We start from the raw sequence: 20,723 nt of genomic DNA, 5'->3' as shown, positions 1-20,723 counted from the left end.
TTCGTCCTTCCCTGGGGCAGCATGGGGGCAGAACTTGAGGGGCCGGGATCTGCTCCTCTCTCTGAATTGACCCCCACAGCTAACCCCCCTGTGCCCCTTTGCCTCTGAGCCCTCCCATAGGCTGTTCTCTCTGCCTGGAATGCTCTTCCAGTTCAACCTTGATCCCACGACCCAGCCCCATGCTGGTGCCCTGCAGGTGTGTTTGTCCGATGGAGATACATGTTCAGGGCTCAGCCAGCCCACGGGGTCAAGGGCAGTAAGTCGCAGGCCCAGCTGTGGGGCTGCCGTCATGAGCCCACCGTCCCCAGAAGGTCAGCATGACAGGGTCCTGGGGGGGTCAGGGGAAGAGGAGGCCGTGCGTGGCAGGTCTGGTTTGTGGGGAGGGTGTGCACCTGATGGGGACGAGGCTATGACCAAAGGCACAGATGTGGGCTGTGGGTGGCCGGGACCAGACTGGGGAGCTCGGCAGGGCCATGAGGCTGGGGCCTGGGATGGACAGGGACCGGAGTCCTGGGGGCTTCAGGCTGGACGAGGCGGGGAGCAGGGTGGCCCGAGGCTTGTGGCCGGGTTGAATGGGCTGGGGGTCAAGGGCGTCTTCACCCGAGAGTGAGGGCGCTGGCGCCTCTGTCTGCCCCTCATGGCTGCCGGCCCTGCAGGGAGAGCGCCTGGTGTCAAATCAATTGGAGAAATTGATCTTGGCAGGGATTTCCGAGCCATCTGCTCGGTCCCCAAAGCCTTCTGGGAGGATGAACATGGCACCCAAATCCCTGGGGAGGCAGGTCGAGGGGGGTGCTGCGGTGTGAACGGGCCTCGGTTTCCCCCAGTGCACCCTGGATGCACCCCTCTTTGGTGACTCAAGAGGCAGAGATTTGTGGACCCCCTGCAGAAGCCCACCCTGCCCCACCCAGAGCTGTCAAGAAGCCGTGAGGGGCAGCTCCAGCCTAAGACCCCAGGCAGCTTCCATCATTTTTCACCCTGTTCACGAATTCCACGCCTCCCGCTTCCTGCTGGGCGTTTGGCCGCCTCCGTCCCGGCCTTGTCTGGCTCAGCGGGGCTGGGGCCGGGGGCGGGCCCTGTGTCGGGCCTTGGGGGAGCCCAGGCTCCGCTCACTCTGCGCTGGCTGCACTCGGCTCCAGGGACAATATTTGCTCGGGGAAAGAATCAAACATTTATCCTCGCATTTATTCAGGGGAGCAGTTGTCAAACACGCGTGTCCTCACTGCTCGGATGTGTCCCAGGCCTGGCCTCAGCCTGGGCCTTTCTCCTGCCAGGATCTGTGCCCACTCAGCCGCTCCCTGTGCCCTCCGGGAGGTTGAGGTCCTGCTCTGGGCAGACGGCGGGAGCACGGGTCGGGGCCAGTGCTGGGCAGGGCAGAGGGGTCCCTGGGGCCGAGTGATGCCACACCCTGGTCCTTCTCCTTCCAGCCTCAGAGCAAGGCCAAGGTGCCCCAGAGACCCCAGCAAGGCTCTCTGGGCCCACGTTCTGGGCCTGGGGTGCCAAGAAAAGCTGGTGTTTGGGGTGGGGGAGGTGGGACAATTCTAGGTGGGGGGCGGCGGAATTCCCAGGGCCTGCCATTTGCGTCACCCGCGCGGCCGCCGCCTCTCAGCAGTGCTGTCTGCTGTGGCCTGGGGAGCAGCTCCCCGCTGCGCCTGGATGACCGTCCTCTGCTCCTGTCCCCGTTCCCTGTCCCGGGCCAGAGCCCCTGCCCCAAAGCAGAAGAGACGGCTGCAGGTTCCCTGTCCTCTCCAAGCCCCGACCCTCAGGTCCTCCTGCAGCAGGAGCACCTCTCCCTAGTGCCCTCAGGCACCCCACACTGGACCCCTCCCGACAGAGCCAATCTCAGCACGGCACAGCCATCTGCACCCCCAGCAGCCTGGAGGGCTGCAGCCTCCACCCCAACCTCAGACCCCGGCTCTCCTCTGCACCAGCCGCCTCCCCACCTCACCCCTGGCTAGGCCAGCGCCCAAGCCCCCACACTCCCCTCTCTGAGACAGCAACTGTCGCCCGCAGCCTCCCATGGGGGGTGTCGGACAGCAGGGTGGGGCCCCCAGGACAGGCGTGACCCTGGCTGACCAGGGGCTGCCCAGCCACACTCCCCTTACACCTGCATCCCCAGAGTCCACACAGTGCAGGGCAAGCGAGGGGCTGAGGCCCTGGCCAGGGACTCCGGGGACCTGAGTCAAGTGCTTTCGGGTGTCTGTAACTTAGCGGAGCAGCCTTGGACGGGGACCCGGTGGCTCGGAGCTGACATGCAGCTGGTGGGCCGGGCAGGTCAGCTCCGCAGTCAGGAAGACCCTCTTGCCTGGCCGGCCTTCTGGAAAAGTCGCTCCCCAGAGGGAAGGCCGGCATGGGCTGGGGCCGGATGGAGGGTGAGGCGGCCCTGAGCACTTGCACGGCACGGCGGAGCCCCCCACCGGTCTGGCCACCTCCCCTACCTCCCGGGATCCCCCGCCGTGTGGCAGACGGCTAGAAGGGGCGGTCGGTCACAGTGGGGAACCTACTGCCCTGTGTCCACCCCAGCCTGGCTTCAGCCAGCTCTGTCCTCACACCACCGCCGGGGAGCATCCTGACTGGCAGGTCATGGGTGGGGGTCACCGCAGTGCAACCTCCGCTCCTGAGGGTGACACGGGGCCGCCCACCCCCCGCCTGCAGTCTCACAGCTTGCTGGTCTGCATAAGCCCGTTGGCTTCGGCGCGGTGCGCGGGCGGCGTGGCCTCCTGCTGCTGCCGGCTCCTGTCTGGTCGCGGCTCCGTGGCATCAGCGTCCTTGGCACCAGAGCCCTTGCGGAGGCACAGAACCTTCTGGAAGCTCTGGCGGAAGTTGTCAGAGAGGAAGCCGTAGAGGACGGGGTTGGCGCAGCTGTTGGCGTAGGAGAGGATGACCACGAAGAAGTAGAGGCCGGCGGAGGCGGGCTCCTGGGGCAGCGCCACGGCCAGGTTGACGATGTTGACGGTGAAGAAGGGCAGCCAACATCCCGCAAACACCAGCACCACCACCAACACCATGCGTGTCACCTTCCGCTCCGAGCGCCGCCGCACGCAGCCCACGCGCACGCCCGCCGCCCTCACCTTCACCACGATGAGCAGGTAGCACAGGCAGATGACCAGCAGCGGTGCGAAGAAGCCCAGCACGGCCGTGTAGATGATGAAGACGGCGCCCCACAGCCCCACGGGCTCCGGCCAGCTGGCGTTGCAGGTACCGCCCTCCTGCACGTCCGCGAACACCAGGAGCGGCAGCGACATGCACAGAGACAGGACCCAGGCTGCGGCGCTCGCCAGCTTGGCCACACGCGGGCGGCGCCAGCGGGCGGAGCTCAGCGGGTGCACCACCGCCAGGTAGCGGTCCACGCTCATGACTGTCAGGCAGAAGACACTGGTGAACTGGTTGACGCCGTCCAGCGTCATGACCAGGCGGCACAGGACGGGGCCGAAGGGCCAGAAGGACGCGGCGTTCTGCGTGGCCAGGAAAGGCAGCCCCAGCATGTACAGGACGTCGGCCACTGCCAGGTTGAGAATGTAGATGTTGGTGACGGTCTTCATCTTGGCGAAGCGCAGCACCACGTAGATGACCAGCGTGTTCCCGCCCAGCCCGGCCGCACACACCAGCAGGTACAGCACGGGCACCAGCACCGCCCGGGCCCCCGCCGAGGGCGCCGGCCCCACCAGCGTCCTGTTGTCACCGCCTCCAGAGGCAGCCCCCGGGGAGGAGGCGTTCCAGCTGGGCGTGGAGGCTGGGAACAGGGGCTCCATGGCGGCAGCCCCGGGGTGCGTTGGGCTCTGCAAGAGAAGAAGGGAGGACGCCAGGGTGGTGAGTCCCTGAACCGGCACATGCAGGCATTCCTTCCTCCTGGGCCCCAGCCCCGCCTGCCAGGAGGCGCGGGATCACCGGGTAAACACGATTAGTCATGTTTAGCTTGGCCGGGAATCACATTAAGCAAATTGTTTGGAAAATAAGCCAGGAGAGGAAGGAGCGGCGGGCAGGTGGCCCCGGGAGCCCAGACGGACGGCTGCTGTCGATATGGCGACAGCTGCCCTGTGGCCGCCCCTGCACCCAGATGGCGCCTGGCCTGGCCGCAGCATCCTGGAGTCTGAGGCCAGCACCTGCGTCTCCCTGAAGCCCCTCAGAGCCTGCACTGCAGTGCTGCTGCCCTCGTCTACCAGGTAAGGGGCTGAGGCCCAGTGGGCGGCCCCTCCCGGGACACACAGGGAGAGGTGGCAGTGGAGAGAGATGGGGCCGGTGGTCGGCCCCCTGTCCGCCTGGGATGAATGGCACCTGGCTAGGACGACCAGAGAAGTGGCTGGACGTGGTGTCGCCACCGCAGCCTCGAGGGACTTTCACCGGGGTGCCTGCTGCCCGTCGGCCCCGAACCTCTCTCCAGGCCAGCGCAGGGACCGTCACCCCCACAGCAATGACAGACATCTGTAAACCCAGGCGGGGGCACAGCACAGGGCCAGAGAGACACCACCCACCCCACGGGGCGGCTGCAGAGAAGCAAACACACAAACCACACAGAGTGGTCACACGGAGCCCCAGGAGTCACACAGGGCGAAGGAGGGGGGACTGCGGGTGGGGGCTGCACACCCTGCAGCCTGGAGGAGAAGCCGCGGTGGGGGGTGTGGGCAGGTCAGAGGCATAGCGTGTGGGGGCTGCAGCCACCTGACACTGCCCAGTCCCATCGGAGCTTTGAGCCCCCTCCCAGGCCCTGGAACCCCCCACTGTGGCCCAGAGAGAGAACAGGGGAGACTTGGGGGAGGGGAGGGAGGGGTGTCCATGGAGAAGGGTGGGCTGGGAATGGTGACGTCTGTGGGTTCAAGGCCATGGGCACGTGTGTACCTCGTATATTGTTTTTGTATTTTTCTGCGTGTTTGAAATCATTCATAAAAATGATACTCTGGCTGGGTGCAGTGGCTCAAGCCCGTCATCCCAGCACTGTGGGAGGCCGAGGCGGGTGGATCACCTGAGGACAGGAGTTCAAGACCAGCCTGGGCAACATGGTGAGACCCCGTCTCTACAAAAAATACAAAAATTAGCCAAGTGTGGTGGCGGGCGCCTGTAGTCCCAGCCACTGAGGAGGCTCAGTCAGGAGGATCATTTGAGCCCAGGAGGTTGAGGCTGCAGTGAGCTGTGATTGCACCACTGCATGCCAGCCTGGGTGACTGAGCAAGACCCTATCTCAAAAAGAAGATCAATGCCTCCCCTGACGAGTGGGGCGGAGGAAGTCCGGATGTTTGGGTTGACCCTGGAGCTGTGTGACTCTGGGGGTGGCCAGCAGAGAATCAAAGTGCCCCCTAGGATCCAGACCAGGGACAAGCCCCTCCCTGGGGGACCTCGGCCTGAGCAGGGGTGGAGCCGCCTGTGGTGACCTCAGCATGTGCCATCTGGAGCCCTGGGGCTGCTCAGCTGACCGGCCCTGACCCCGGAGGCACCTCAGAGCACAGGACCACCCCAGCAGCTGCCAGGAAAGGCCACAGTCCTGGCTGGGGGCTGTGGGGCTGGGCCAAGGCCACTGAAATCTGGTAGACAAGGAAAGGAGAGCTGGGGACGGGGGAGCCCAGAACACAAGGCTGACAGCACAAAGAGAAAGCCCTCTGTCCCCAACAAACCTAGAAATCAACGTCCCCAAGCTCGCGTGGCCCAAACACACTAAGAAATACGACTCAGAAAATCAACAGGGCCAGTGGACCCGTGGATCCATCTCAGGGAGATAAAAATAACGAGCAAACAGGTACGCTTAGGCTATGTTTAAATATGTGCAGGATCCACAGAGACAGCATGGATAAAATGTTAGGAAATACATTTGGCTTCTGTCTAAGGAGTAAAATGAACAGGCATCTATTTTTAAAAATTACAAATCCTGGATGTAAAAAATACAATCATTTAAGTGGAAAAAAAACACTACAAAAGTGGTCAGAACCAACTCCAGTGTGGACAGCACTGAAGAGAGAATTGGTGAATGGGAAGAGGGTTGAAAGAGTCACTGGAGCAGGGTGCTGGCACAAGGTCCAGAGAGGGCTCTGTGGGGTGGGCAGGGGGAGAGCATGGCTGGGCTCCCCCAGAACTGGTGACAGGATCCCGTCTAGGAGCGCACCTGTCCCAAGCAGCATAAAGGAATGAAAGAGCATCCCCATCAAGCTGCGGCATCTGGGCAGGGACGCCAGCCAGAGAGACACCAGCCAGAGAGACAGGACGGATTCCCACAGGCAGGAGCCAGAGTGCAGCAGAATCCTCAGCAGGGACGGAGCAGTGGCCTCCACGCAGACCCGGGGTGGGAGAAGAGGGGAGGTGGGGAGGGAGAGAGAAAGACAGGGTGTGGGGAGAGAGGGAGGGAGAGGGAGAGGGAGGGGGTGGCAGGGAGGGAGAGAGAAAGATAGAGTATGGGGGAGAGGGAGGGGGAGGTGGGGAGGGAGAGAGAAAGACAGGGTAGGGGGAGAGAGAGAGAAGGGAGAGGGAGAGGGATGGGGAGGCGGGGAGGAGAGAGGGAGGGAGAGGGAGGGAGAGGGAGGGGGAGGGGAGGAGAGAGGGAGAGAGGGAGGGAAAGGGAGGGGGAGGTGAGGGGGGAGGGAGAGGGAGGGGGAGGTGGGGAGGGAGAGAGAAAGGGTGGGGGGAGAGGGAGGGGGAGGCAGGGAGGGAGAGAGAAAGACAGGGTATGGGGGAGAGGGAGGGGGAGGCGGGGAGGGAGAGAGAAAGACAGGGTATGGGGGAGAGGGAGGGGGAGGCGGGGAGGGAGAGAGAAAGACAGGGTATGGGGGGAGAGGGAGGGGGAGGCAGGGAGCAAGAGAGAAAGACAGGGTATGGGGGAGAGGGAGGGGGAGGCGGGGAGGGAGAGAGAAAGGGTGTGGGGAGAGAGAGAGGGAGAGGGAGGGGGAGGTGGGGAGGGAGAGAGAAAGACAGGGTAGGGGGAGAGAGAGAGGAGGGAGAGGGATGGGGAGGCAGGGAGGAGAGACGAGGGAAAGGGAGGGGGAGGGGAGGGGGGAGGGAAAGGGAGGGGGAGGTGGGGAGGGAGAGAGAAAGACAGGGTGGGGGGAGAGAGGGAGGGAGGGAGAGGGAGAGGGAGGGGAAGAGGCCTGTGGCTCTCTGCTCCCCAGGGACCAGCACGGAAATCCAACACGCCATGTTTGCGGCTCCCTCTGGCTGCCTGTGGAGCATGCATTCCGGAAGGACAGTGGTCTGGAGACAGCCCGCGGGCTGTGTGGGAGTCCAGGTGGATGGGATGGCGGCCCAGGTGCAGAGGCCTCTGAGCGGCAGCCCTCCCTGGGGAGGCACTTTCGGCCCATTCCTCCATACCATTGGTAGCAAGGAGGCCAGGTGGAGGGGACAGAGGAGCCACCGATGGTGGGACAGGGAGAGGGCGGCTGTCGGGCTCCGGTCCATCTCCAACACAGGCCCTGGGTCCCCAGCACATGTGGTTCCCAAATGCCTGTTTGATTTTTTGTTTTCGAGATGGGGTCTTGCTCTGTTGCCCGAGCTGGATTGCAGTGGTGCTGTGATCACAGCTCACTGCAGCCTCGACCTGTGCTCAAGCGATCCTCCTGCCTCAGCCTCCCTGTCTTTGTAGATTCTTAGCTTCAGAGGAGCCTCAGGGTTCCTCCAAGGCCACTCCCATGCCCAGAGCCCAGCGAGGGGCTCCACAGGCTGCCAGGTCCCCGGCTCTGCGGCCCCCAGTGCTCCACCTCCGGAGTTAGACTTCAGAGCAGCAAAGGACACAAATAGACCATTATTGCTGTACCTGACTCTTGGAACATAATTCTGCAAGAGCCATTATTTGGAAGCAGTCATTCTCTGAATCATAAAATTACACACTCATGGGGAATTGTCCCGGTGGCCCTGTCCCTTGTGGGTGGGGGATTCACTGGAGGGGGGAGCCAGCAGTAGGAGCTTTCTGATCCCGAGCCCTCGGCCACGAAGGGATCTGCTCAGCCTGACATGGCACTGGGAGCGACCCCGGCCCCTGCCCACTCCCCACACGGGCTGCGTGGTCTGGGGTAAGTCACGGGCTTCTCTGAGCCCAGCTTCTGGGATAGGCAACTCCTGCAAACTGTAGGGTTGCTGAGCAGATGAAACTGAGTGAGCTTCTGTGTGCAGGGTGCTGTGTGCATCCACTCCCAGCAGCATCCATCCCTCCCATCTCCTGCCCCCACCCCACAACTCACCATCTGCAGGTGCCCGGTGTGCCAGGGTCAGCCCAGAAGCCACAGGGGACCCAGATGGCCCCAGTCTGCCCACTGCACCGCTCCCGGCCTCACCTCCCCACGACGGGGACCACAGCGGGGCTGGCATACACTGGGTGCTCAATGATTGCTCCCACAAGCTGCCCTAAGCAGCTCAGCATTTCCCCAGCATCCAGGAGGCCGCTGGGCTCCTCAGAGAAGGGGGCAGTCTTCACAGGGGCCTGGGACCAGAGGCGGGGCCTCAGCACCAAGTCCTCCATGACTGGGTGGAGGTCTAGCCTGCACCCTGCCAACCCCTTCCAGGCTAGCCCAGCACGAGGTCGGGGAGCCGGCTCCTTCACGGGGGGCAGCGATGCGGCTGCAGCTTGGAGGGGCCGCGGAACCTGCTGCTCAGGGAGGCAGCGGCTCACACGGCCGGGGCCCACGCCGCACCCTGGAGAGGCTGCAGACCCACCCGGGCTCCTCCAGTGTGTGCTGGGCAGGGGCAAACGTGGGGGGACACCCTAGCTAAGACTACAGGCCCCAGCCCCTCCAAAGGCCCCGGAGCCAGGCCTGTGCTCCCAGGACAAGCGTTCTGACCTGTTTCCTCTGTCGTAAGGGTGGGCTGGTGGCAGGCCACTGCCCCCTTGGGGTCCAGCTCTGTGAGTGCAGCCAATGGCACCCCTGCCTGTCCCCCACATACACGCCACCTGTCCCTGCGGCAGCCTGTGGCCAGGGGCACATACCCTCCCCAGGAGAGGGAAACTGAGGCAGGTGTGGGCCAGCCTGGAGCAGCAGCAGCAGGGGTCCCGCGTGCTCCGCGAACGCTTCTCGGGGCACCCTCCACACCAGGCACCTCCTGACAGCCCCGCTGGGTCTCGCTCTGGAAATCAACGCCAGGCGCCTGTCCTTGGTGCTATCGACCAGTTTCTGCCCAGGAGGCTCTGGCAGTCCCCACCTACATAGGCCAGAATCACTCCCTTCAGAAAGGGCTCAGCCTCGCTGGAACCATCCCCAACTTCTGTCACCATGCACTCCGCTCTCTCGCCCTTGAGGGGGCCCCAGGCAGGCTGGCAGGCTGGGGACAGCGGGTCGGGCACGTGGGTGGGTCTGGGGTGGGGGAGGAGGGCCAAAGGCACACACCCCAGTGGCGTGTTCTCTATTCTGGGGAGGGCGAAGACGCCAGGAGGATTCCAGGTACACGCGGTGCCTTGGACAGGAGGGGGCTCTGTTCGCAGCAGGCGGGGTGGCACCCCAGCCTCCCCAGTCTTGGGTTTCAGGGAACCCATCTGTGAGTGCCAGGTCACAGGGCCCGTGGGTGCTGGCCTCTGCCTGCTGCCTTCCAGGAGCTCACCGACCCAGCTGGGCGCAGGCACCAGTTGCCTCCCCCCCCCGTACCCAAATTGCAGATCCTCCCCTTGCTGGGTGCCACGGGCACCCTGGGACCCTCCTTCCGTGGTCCAGTGGTTTCCTGTGGCCTGAGTGCCACTTCCAGCCCCCAGCCCCAGGCTCCGAGCCCTCCCCAGCCCTACCCACCCTCCTCCAGCTCCAGGAGCCAGCCGCCCTGTGGCCCCCGTCGTGGGGAGGAGAGGCCGGGAGCGGCGCGGTGGGCAGAGTGGGGCCATCTGGGTCCCCTGTGGCTTCTGGGCTGACCCTGGCACACGGGGTGCCTGCAGATGGTGAGTTGTGGGGTGGGGGCAGGAGATGGGAGGGATGGAGCTGCTGGGAGTGGATGGAACGGGAGGGGAGGGACCCCCCGGCGGCAGGAGAGCCCCGCGGGTGTGCGGAGGGCGCGTGGGGGACAGTGCGTGCAGCGGGCTGGGGGCGCACGGAGGGACCCCGGGCCGGGGCTGCGCACACAGGGTGAAACCCCCAGTGGGGATAACAGCCGAGGGCAGGGGGTGCCCGCGCGGGAGGGGGACAGGGGCGGGCGGCACTCACCTGGGCGGCGGCGCCCTCTGAACGGGGGAGGCCCGATGTCCGCGCGGCACTGGCTCCGGGCTCTCGGGCGCCGGCTGGGAGGGGGCGGGGCGGGGCGGGGGCGGGGCCAGTGTCTGGTAGGGGCGGGGCAGGGCCGCTTCACCTGCTCGACTCCCGGGTCCCACGTCTGGCCTCCGGGAACCCTGGCGCACTCGCCCACAGCCCTGGTCCCACTGGCAGTGACCCCATCATCGCCTGCGCCCCCACCCTATTTTCTTGCTGTCCGCTCTGTGGTAGACCCCAGCTGGGGGTGGGGGTCCTGCCGCCAGCAGGAGTCCAGGGGGTCCCTCGTCGAGAGTCTGAAGAGGGTGGAGGGTCCTTGTTCAAGGGGAGAGGGTCAGGGGCTCTGCAGACGTCTCTGAGGGGTGGGCTGGGGTTGTGGAGAGAAGTGGGTGTGTGGAGGCTGGCGGGGGCGGCAGGCAGCCCCAGCGAGAGGGGGTCCGTGGTCGTGGGATTTCCAGGACACTCCACTCGGGTTTTATCCATGCCTTATTTGTGGGTCCTACACATATTTAAGCATAGACTACCTGCTAAGTTGTTCTTTTTATTTCCCCTGAAATGAATCCATGGGTACACCTTAGTCCCTCACCTAAGGTGGGGTTCTCAGGCAGGCAGCAGAGTCACCTGGGTCCTCAAAGCAGATTCCTGGGCCTCGAGCTGGGCCCCCGACTCCCCAGGCAGTGAGGGCCTGGGAATCTGCATTCCTGAGAAGCTCCCGGGATGCTGATCCCCGGGCCCGCCGTGAGCGCCGCTGGTTGTAAGAAGCGGGATTGAATGCCTCCTCCCGCTGAGCGCGGAGGCTGGGGATCACCGGACATTTTCCCACCAGGAGGTCCCCCAGCCCCCTCCCCTGCCCCTGTGCCGACCCAGGGAGCCCCGCCACTGGCTGAAGTGAGGCGCCCCCAGGTGACAGCAGAACTCGGAGGGCCCCTCTCTGAGGGGACATGGGAGCAGCCGCCTGCCGTCTGTTCACAGGTGGGGTCGGCTCCTGTTGAACAGGCGCCAGCAGCTCCCTTGAAGGCCGGGTACCGGGACCATGTTCTCTCCTTTAACTGTTTCCGTGTTTCCACATGTTCTACAAGCAGCACGTATTATGTTTATCATCGAGCAAGAGTGCTTAAAGGACCATGGCAGCCGGCCCCAAAGTCCCCTCCCCTCCTGCCTAGCCTGCGGCCATGGCCAGGCCCTCAGGGAAGGCTGCAGGCTGGTCCCAGGGCCCCTGCCCAGAATCCGCCCCATAAGCTTTTCCATCCTCTGTGGAGGTACCTGGGCTGTATCCCTCCCACCCTCCCACAGCAGTGGCTTCCCAAGGTAGATCCTCTGAGAACCCCTTTGTGACCATTAACTCCTCCCCCATCTCCATCTGCTGCCCCTCCCCTCAGCCTCTGCCCGCCATCCTCGTGGTTCTCGCCTCAGCCCCTGGCTGTGTTCCTCCAGCTCCCACTGCCTCGCACCTGGGCCCCCATCTGTCATGTTCTGGGGCTCCCTGAGAAGCCTCTGGGGTCCCACTGTTCTGGAATCGCTGGGTGCCCCAGGGGTGCAGGGTCCGGTGTGAGAGTCAGGGCCCAGCGCCCAGTGGGAGCTCAGCCCTGCGGGTGGGCGGGCGCTGGATATACTCACATCCCCAACATCAAGCTGGGACACCCCCCACCTCCAAGCACCTGGGCCCTCCTGGGGACCTGATGGCCAGAGAGGGGACCTGTCGGCCCCACACTGCCCCTCCCCACATTGGCCACCCTGAGTTCTGGGCAGGAGTCCCCTGGCCTCAGTCCCACCCACCCCAGGAGGATCATATGAGGTCATGCCCGCCTGGGACGCTGCAGAGGTCAAACCCAGCACCGTGAGGATTAGGGGCTGCCAGGAGCCATGGCAACCAATGGTGGCTGGATGGACTCCGCAGGGACGGTCCTCAGACCCCTCTCCAGGGACCCCACCCTAACTGTGACCTGTCCCACGGCCCGTGACACCCCCTCTCCTGAGGCTGAGGACAGCATCTCCCCGACACAAAGCCCGTGCCCCTCCCCCACCAGGCAGAGGCTTGGTCACTGGGCTGACTCCCCTGTAATTATTCAAAAGCAACAGAGGCTGACTCCAGCTCACCTGGAACACCCCAGAGGCCTCTCGTCTTAGTCCCCGGACTGGGCTGGGCCCTGGGGGTGGCGGCCAGGAGGAGTGTGGGGCACTCTGCCCTGCAGCCAACAGGGCTCTCCCTCCGCTCCTCCAAAGGGCCCCGCTGCCCACTGTCACCCTCTGAGCATCAGGCCTTTGCCCTGGCTGCCCCCCTGCCTGGTGCACCCCACCTCCCTTTCTGCAGGTAACTCCCCTGGCAGCTCAAGCAACACTTCCTCCGGGAAGCCCGGGCCACCCCACACTTGTTCCGTCGACCGCTGCCCCCAACAGCCTGCAGATGTTCACAGGAGGCCACGGGGCCTGGTGGGTCTCGACGTCGCCCCCGGGTCTGATCACAGCAGGATTCCAATAAACACGGGTCCACGTGCACCTCCCGGCCCTGGCTGGTGTAGCACAGCCCGCCAGACAGGAGGTCAGAGATCAGCCCCCCACTGGGGCAGCACAGCGGGTCACCAGCCTCCCGACAGGAGAAGAAACACTGGCGCAGGCGCTGCCGGCATGTGTCGCTGGGACTGGGCTGGGAGGGTGTCCTGGTGTCTGAGATCCTCAGGGAGCTAACGCAGAGCGTCCCCAAGAGCACAGGGTGCCCTGACATCCTGCGGATTCCAGCCTGGGGACCCGGCAGCAGGGGCTTCCCACCAAGGCGTCTGGAGTGAGATGCAGGCTGCAGCTGCCAAGGGCAGAGCGTGGCCCGGGGTCCAGAGAGAAACAGGGAGACCCTCAAAGGGTTTCAAGGATGGGGCCTTCTGCAGGGGCCTGAGTCCCGCCCCTGGGGCCCTGGCTGACCCTCCTGGCCGTGGTCTCGAGCTTCAGTGGGCACTCATTAAAATGCAACTTCCCAGGCTACTCCAGCCTTCAGGATGGGAGGCGGGGGCAGTGCTGAGGCCCTCACCCACACAACCCGCTGGGGTGCCCGCTCTGTCCCCTGGCACCTGGACCAGTGCCCAGTGTGGAGTGACGTCCCGTGAGCACCAAAGACCTGCCCCCTCCCAGCCCCACGTAGAAGCCACTGCCGGGCCTGCACTTGGGGGAAGGTGAGGATGAGGAATTTGAGTGAATATGCCCTGGAAACCGCGTCTGGAGCTGGTGAGAGACTCCCACACAAGACCCCCACCCTCCTGGGGGATCATGGGGACCCCCCAGTCCCACCTGGGCTAGGGCAGCTCTTTCCTCCGCCAGCGGGTTGTACCACCCAGGTGAGGCCTCAGGCCTGCAGCCGCACTCTGATAGGCCCAGCTGGGGGGCGGGGCCTGCTCGCCTAGGCACCTCTGTGCACTCTGATAGGCCCAGCTGGGGGGGGGGCGGGGCCTGCTCGCCTGGGCACCTCTGTGCACTCTGATAGGCCCAGCTGGGGGGCGGGGCCTGCTCTCCTTGGGCATCTTCATTTGAAGATGGGGAAACTGAGGCTCAGAGAGGGTAAAGGGCTTGGTTTGGAGCTGAGTCTCTGGATGCTGAGGCCGGGGCCCACCCAGGACACCCTGCTTTTCAGTGAGTGGAGGGGCTCTGCAGGTGTGAGGAGGGAGATCAGGGCAGATGCAGGTACCTCCTGGCCCCTGCCGCAGCCCAGCTGGGACCCGCCTCATCCCAGACAATGAGGCCCCAGGAGTCCCGGCCCAGCCTCAGCTTTGGCAGGGCCCTGGTTCATCCCGGGAGATGCTTCACGCGGTCACCAGGCAGCCCCACTCCTGCCAAAGGCTCCCCATACGGCAAGATTCACCCTCTTCCCGGGATGTGCCAGGCAGCTCTCGGGGCCAAAGCCTCCCCATATGGCAAGATTCACCCTCTTCACGGGGTGTGCCAGGCAGCTCTCGGGGCCAAAGCCTCCCCATATGGTGAGATTCATCCTCTTTCCGGGATGTGCCAGGCAGCTCTCGGGGCCAAAGCCTCCCCATATGGCGAGATTCACCCTCTTCCTGGGGTGTGCCAGGCAGCTCTCGGGGCCAAAGCCTCCCCATATGGCGAGATTCACCCTCTTCCTGGGGTGTGCCAGGCAGCTCTCGGGGCCAAAGCCTCCCCATACGGCAAGATTCATCCTCTTCCCGGGGTGTGCCAGGCAGCTCTCAGGGCACTGCTGTCTGGGCTGTGGACTCAGCCTGTGCTGGGCAGGGCAGGGGGAAGTAGCAAGGCCGTTCATGCAGATGGTATAGCCCCATTACCAGGCCCCCTGCCTGCGTGCGTGACACCAGCCCCTCAGCTGGGGCCAAACCTAGCATCTGGTGCAGCCGTGGGCACTGACTCAGGCAGCGGGGTGTGAAGGCAGGACCATAGCGGGGGGAGGAGGAAGGGGGCGAGCTTCCAAAATTAACAGCCACATGACGCGGAGACTATTAACATCCCACCGCACAGACAGCGGCGGCGTCCACAGAGGGGCCTGGTGAGCCCAGCACTGCTTTAGGGCTGGGGCTTGGGAATGGACGTGCAAAGGGCAGCCCTCATAGCCACATGGACAGCAAGGAGGGTGTCACGGTACAGGTGCCGTGGGACAGGTCACAGCTAGGGTGGGGTCCCTGGAGAGGGGACCGAGGACCATCCCTGCGGAGTTGCCATGGCTCCTGGCAGCCACTGAGCCTCACAGTGGTGGGCTTGACCTCTGCGGTGTCTCAGGTGGAGACCGGACTCACTGGATCCTCCTGGGGTGGGTGGGACCAAGGCCAGGGGACTCCTGCCCAGAACTCAGTGTGGCTGATGGTGGGAGGGGCACTGCAGGGCCGACAGGCCCCCTCTCTGGCCATCAGTCCCGCAGGAAGTCACTGGGGGAGGGGTCACAGCCAGGATCCCGACCCTGTGTGATGCCAAAGGCCGTGGGCATTCCTGCATAGGAGCGGCCACCAACTCGTCCAGAGACAGAGGGAGCTGGGGGTAGCTGTGCCGAACGCCTATTGGCTCCAGTGGAGATGGCACCAGTCTCACGAGGCCAGAGAAGAGACCCAGAGCCAGGATCCAGACATGGGGTCCTAGCGGGGGCTACACACAGGGGAGAGGGTCCAGCGGCAGCAGGTGGGGTGGGAGAACTACAACCAGTGCAAAACCCACAACCACTGCAAAACCACAACCATCTCAAAAACCACAACCACTGCAAAACCCAGTCACAACCACCGCAAAAATCGCAACCACAACAAAAACCACAACCACCACAAAAACACAACCACTGCAAAAACCACAACCACGACCACCACAAAACCACAACCACGACCACCGCAAGAAGCACGCCCTTCCTACAGCATTTTCACTTAGCACCCTCCCCCAACAACCTCCACCTGCAGCCTCCGTTGAACCCAAAACAGAAGGTCTGAATCCCCAGCATGACCCGGGTTCCACAGGACGGGCCAGGGCTCAGATGTTTCTCATAGAGAGGACTTGGGTCTCCAGTTGGCTCCTCCCAGATTCCCTCGCTGGGAACCCCAACCACCTTCAGGTGTGTCTGCCACGGGGCACCCCCAGGTGTGCCTCATTACTGCCGTCAGGGGCGTTCACCAGGTGCGGTGGTCTGTCCTCTGCCACAGGGGCACCCCCAGGTGTGCCTCATTACTGCCGTCAGGAGTGTTCACCAGGTGCGGTGGTCTGTCCTTGCACTGCTAGAAAATACCCACGACCGGGCGTGGTGGCTAACGCCTGTAATCCCAGCACTGTGGGAGGCCAAGGCGGGGGGTTGGGGGTAGGGGGATCATGAGGTTAAGAGTTCGAGACCAACCTGGCCAACATGGTGAAACCCCCGTCTCTACTAAAAATATAAAAATTAGCCAGGCATGGTGGCACATAACTGTAATCCCAGCTACTCAGGAGGCTGAGGCAGGAGAATCACTTCAACCCGGGAGCAGAGGGTGCATTGAGCTGAGATCGCCCCACTGCACTCCCTCCTGGGCGACAGAGAGAGACGCTGTCCACCCCCGCCTCCACCAAAACAAACAAACAAACAAACAAACAAACAAAAAAACCTGAGACTGGGTAATTTATAGAGAAAAGAGTTTGATTGGCTCAGGCTTTGTAGGCTATATGGAAAGCACAGGTGTTTCTGCTTCTGGAGAGGCCCCAGGAAGCTTCCAACCGTGGTGGAAGGCGAAGCGGGAGCAGGTGTCTCACATGGCGTGAGCGGGAACGAGAAAGACAGAGCAGGTGCGGGACACAGTTAAATGGCCACTCACAATCTCGAGGACAGCACCAGGAGGGACGGGGCCAAGCCATTTACGAGAAATCCGCCCCTGCTACCCAGTCACTCCCCACCAGGCCCCACCGCCACACTGCAGACTCCATTTCCATGTGAGGTTTGGGTGGGGACGCAGAGCCGCACCACACCCAGGAGGATGCCCAGGAGCAGGAGCAGGCGTGTGGGGCGCTCAGGGATGACACGCCTCACGGGGGGACACTGCCTCCAGGGGCTAGGGTGTCTGGGAAGAGGCTGGGAGCCGGCGTGGCTGTGGCCCCTCCATCCAGGCATCACAGACCAGGGCTGGTGGGTTTCAGGGGGTGTCCACATCCACCACCCTGAACCCCATGTCCTTTTCCAGGGAAACGTGCAGAGGAAATGGTTGGAGAGCGAAGTCCAGGCACAGGGGCCATGAGAGCCGGACCCCACGCAGCTGCAGACCCCGACCCAAACTGCATGCGGCTGAGGACCCCCAAGCCAGGCAGACCCGGACCCAGACCCCACGCGGCCGCGGACCCCAACCCAGACAGACCCCGACCCACCCGTGCAGCCCCCAGCCCCAGAAGTCAAACCCCAGCGTCCCCCCAGGGCGGCCCGGGCTCCCTCAGATACAGCAGCTTTCTGAGGTGGCCCCACCTGCAACTCCAGACCAATCAGACAAGGCCAAATGGGCTCCCCAAGCCCAGCAGGTGGGACCCCCGATCTAGAGAGCCCCTTCCCCGCCCCAGGCCAACAGCCACCCTCGGGCTCCGCATCAGGTCTGCCAAATGCAGGGGCGAGGGACCGACCCCGCCACGGGAACCAAACTCAGGAAACAGCCCATCCCGCGTCCATCTCCATCCGGACCCGCCGCCGCGGCCGCAGGTTCACGCGCCGTTCCGCGGAGATCTCTCAGGCGCCTCCGGCCCATCAGAAACCCGCGGTTCCGATGGCAGAGGTCCTGGTGGGAATCGCACCGCCTGCCGTTCCTGCCTTCGCGGTGGATTCGCTGCCCTAAACTGCCCCCGGCTCTTCATCCCCCAACCCCCCCGGCAGCCTCCGACCCTCCCCCGGCTGGAGCAGCTCAGCCTTTCGCAGACGCGGTGGAGCTGCAATCCGACCACGCGCAGCCTTCTCACCGTGGTGCGCGCTTCGGGCCCCCCACGCCTTTCCCAGGCTCCATCACCCATTTCTCTCCAGCGCTGAAGGAAACCCCCCAGTTGCTTCTCCACTCACCCACCGAAGCAGGTCTCGGTTGCCCCCAGCCCCGGGCCCTCCCGAGAACACTGCAAGCCCCCACTGGTCCCCTCCCGGCAACCCCACGGCCCATCCCCGACCTGCACTCACCCTGTGGGGCCTCCACCCTTTGGAGGAAGGACGTGTCAAAGCTTGGAGGTGCGCGGCCCGTCTAACCTCCGCCCAAGGCGCGCGGCAGGCGACAGGGTCTCAGCCCGGATCAGCGTGGTCCAAAAGGACTTATCGTTAAAAGTACTGGTCCCAGAACCCAAGGGGAAGACATGCTGGTTCTCTGATGAGCTGGGCCGCCTCCTCCGGGAAGCCTCCTCCTTGGAGCTCTGTAGCCATCGTGGGCTTGCAAGAGTCAAAGGGCCTGGCCCACAGCGGCGCCTGGCACTGGGCTGGACAGTGTCCTGCCCCCAAAATTCATACCCACCCAGAACCTCAGAATGCAACCTTCCTTGGTAGTAGGGCTTTGCAGATGTAATTAAGGATCTTGGAACAAGGTCACCCTGGATTGAGGCTGAGTCCCAAGTCAATCACTGGTGTTCCTCCTGGAAGAGCAGAGCAGAATAGAGACAGATGCACAAAGCAGGCCCTGTGAGGACAGAGGCAGGGACTGGAGCGTCGGCCGCAGCAGGGGCGTGGAGCCCCAGAGCTGGAAGAGGGAGGGATCCTCCCCAGGGCCTCCGGAAGGAGTGTGCTGCGTGCTGCCCACACCGTGATTTTGGACTTGTGGCGTCCAGAACTGGGAGAGAATAAATTTCTGATGTTGTAAGCCTGCATTACAGCAGCCCCAGGACGCTGAAATAGTTCAGCCCGTGCAGCCTCCTCCCTCCCTCTCTCTCTCTTGTTGTGAGATATTTTTTAGACGGGGTCTCACCTGTCGCTGGAGTGCAGTGGTGTGATCATAGCTCACTGGAGCCTCTAACGCCTGGGCTCAAGCGATCCTCCCACCTCAGCCTCCCGAGTAGCTGGGACTACAGGTGCCATTAGACCTGGCTAATTTTTAAAAATCTTTTTAGAGATGGGGGAGATCTCCCTATGTGGCCCAGGCTGGCCTTTGAACTCTTGGGTTCAAGTGATCTTCTCGCCTTGGCCTCCCAAAGTGTTAGGATGGCAGCTTGAGCCACCGCACCTGGCAGCTCCATCTGTGTTGACTCCTGAAGCCCCTCATCTTGGCTAATCTGGACAGGCTTGCTGGGGACCCCATCTCCCCTTGGAGACTTTGGGATGTGGCTGGATGTCCACGTGGCCGGGGTCCTCCACAGCCCCCAGCTTCCCAGGGCAGGAGGCAGGCTGTGTCCTCGGCGGGCACTGAGAGTGAGGCTGAAATGTTTGCACTTCACATTTCCACATTTAGGGGCATTTTGTTGTTGACTCATTCAAAGCTCTTTTAAGTCGCTTAATTTGCTGCTCAGAGGGAAATGAAAAGGGAGCCATTTTCCCTGATTTGTTTGCCTCATCAACTTTTCAATCAATAAAAAAGTGCATTTTGCTCATCGGATGTAAATAGGTCCATCTTTCCTAATATGTTGAAATATAGTGATTCATCAGCCATTTCATTTCATCTGGAAGCTGAAAGCCTAATGGCGTTTGGAGAGAATTCCTCACTCGAGAAGAGTCGGTAATAAGTCAGCATGAACGCACAGGTGGGGCGTGGCTCTGCGTGGGTGGAGAAGCGTGGCGCTGGGTGACGTACGGAAACGGGGACCTGCAGCAGCTGGGAGTGAAGGCTGTGGCCCCGACGCCGGCTCACCTGTGACCAGTGCCCACCGGGGTTTGCCCTCCCCCAGAGGCCACACCCCCACAGACACAAACTCAGGGTCCCTGCCAGGCTGGACCACAGATGCCCCGCCAGGGATGCAGGTAGGGGACTTGAATGAGGCGCAAACTCCTCGTCAAAGGACAAGCACGTCCCCGTCCAGGCAGCCACTGCCTGCCCCTCACAGTTGTAGCCGCTGCCGCCCGGTATGGGGGGTCACGTTTGGCACCGTGAGCTTAGGGGGTCTGGAGCCTGCCAGCCCCAAAGACAGTAAGATGCCCCCCTAGGGGTCCAGGCCAGCGACGGGCACCCCCTGCCCACCCCGTCTACCTCCCTGGGCTCCTTTCCCCTCAGACACAGCCAGTGTGTGTACTTTGGTGGGATGGGGTCTCTGCTCCTGGTCACCCCATGAGCCTGACTGCACCCCCTTCCCCTGCTGATCCCCCTCAAACACTCAGCACTTCCCTTCTCTGGCATCAGGCGGGGAGGAACCAGCTGGGCCCCGGGGTCAGCCCTGCCCACAGCACCTCCCACGGCCACAGCAGCGTTGGGGGATCCGAGGCCCCCACAGCACCTCCCACGGACACGGCAGCGTTGGGGGATCTGAGGCCCCGGAGCGCCTCCCACGGACACGGCAGCGTTGGGGGATCTGAGGCCCCGGAGCCCAGGGCTGCTCATGGAATTGGGTGCCAATTTCCCGGGACCCACATGGCAGAGGCTGGCAGGGGCAGGGAAGCCACGTGCAGGCCCTCGAAGCAGATGCCACCTGCCCCTGACCATGCCTGCGGCCACTTCCTGCAACCCCTGTGACTCTGGCTGTCTCTGACCACAGGAGGCCTGGCCTGGGGGTGGGAACGGCCGGGAGTGTGGTGAGTCCATGCCCCGGGGTGCAGCCACTACAGCCTCGCCACTTCCCTATGGTGGGGACAGCTCCGGGGTGCTGCCTCCTGGGGTCTGCCCACAGCGGTGACCTGCTCACTACTGCCCATTGGCACCCACCCCTTCCCTTCACAGCACCCCCTCAATGATGGGTGTTTCCTGGGGCCACCCCCAAACTCTCTGCCTGAAGATCCTTGCCTCTGAGCCTTCCAGGGGCACCCAACAGAGACCCGGTCACCTCGCTGCCCCCCACGAGGACACACTGGCTGCAGGCAGGTGACAGAGGTGCCCAGGTGCCACACCGCTGGGTGCTGACCTCCAGACTCAGACCACAGAGGCCACAGACACGTCCCCTCGGCTCCCACGGCCAGGCCCTGGGAGGGACGCGGTGGATGCTGACACCATCACTGCTGCTGTTCCTGGCCTGGGATCAGCTCTGGGCCTGGCCGGCCTTGAGTCACCC

General features: G+C 63.6%; 1 protein-coding gene and 1 pseudogene across 1 annotated transcript; one reads left to right on the top strand and one right to left on the bottom strand.

Annotated features, from left to right (window-relative positions):
* Nucleotides 1-1,154: 1,154 nt before the first annotated feature.
* On the bottom strand, nucleotides 1,155-17,868 carry SSTR5 (somatostatin receptor 5). Its single transcript, XM_055100034.2, has 2 exons — nucleotides 17,728-17,868; nucleotides 1,155-3,776 (listed from the first exon to the last, which is right to left on the bottom strand). Exon 2 carries the CDS (start codon nucleotides 3,747-3,749, stop codon nucleotides 2,655-2,657), a length of 1,095 nt encoding a protein of 364 aa, XP_054956009.1. The 5' UTR covers nucleotides 3,750-3,776; nucleotides 17,728-17,868; the 3' UTR covers nucleotides 1,155-2,654.
* On the top strand, nucleotides 16,221-17,912 carry LOC129394248 (basic proline-rich protein-like; annotated as a pseudogene).
* The last annotated feature ends 2,811 nt before the right edge of the window (nucleotides 17,913-20,723 follow it).

The sequence above is a fragment of the Pan paniscus genome, chromosome 18 (assembly GCF_029289425.2).
Source record: "Pan paniscus chromosome 18, NHGRI_mPanPan1-v2.0_pri, whole genome shotgun sequence".
Lineage (NCBI taxonomy): Eukaryota > Metazoa > Chordata > Mammalia > Primates > Hominidae > Pan > Pan paniscus.
The sequence above is the reverse complement of the archived record's forward strand: the minus strand, read 5'-3'. Positions and strand labels throughout refer to the sequence as shown.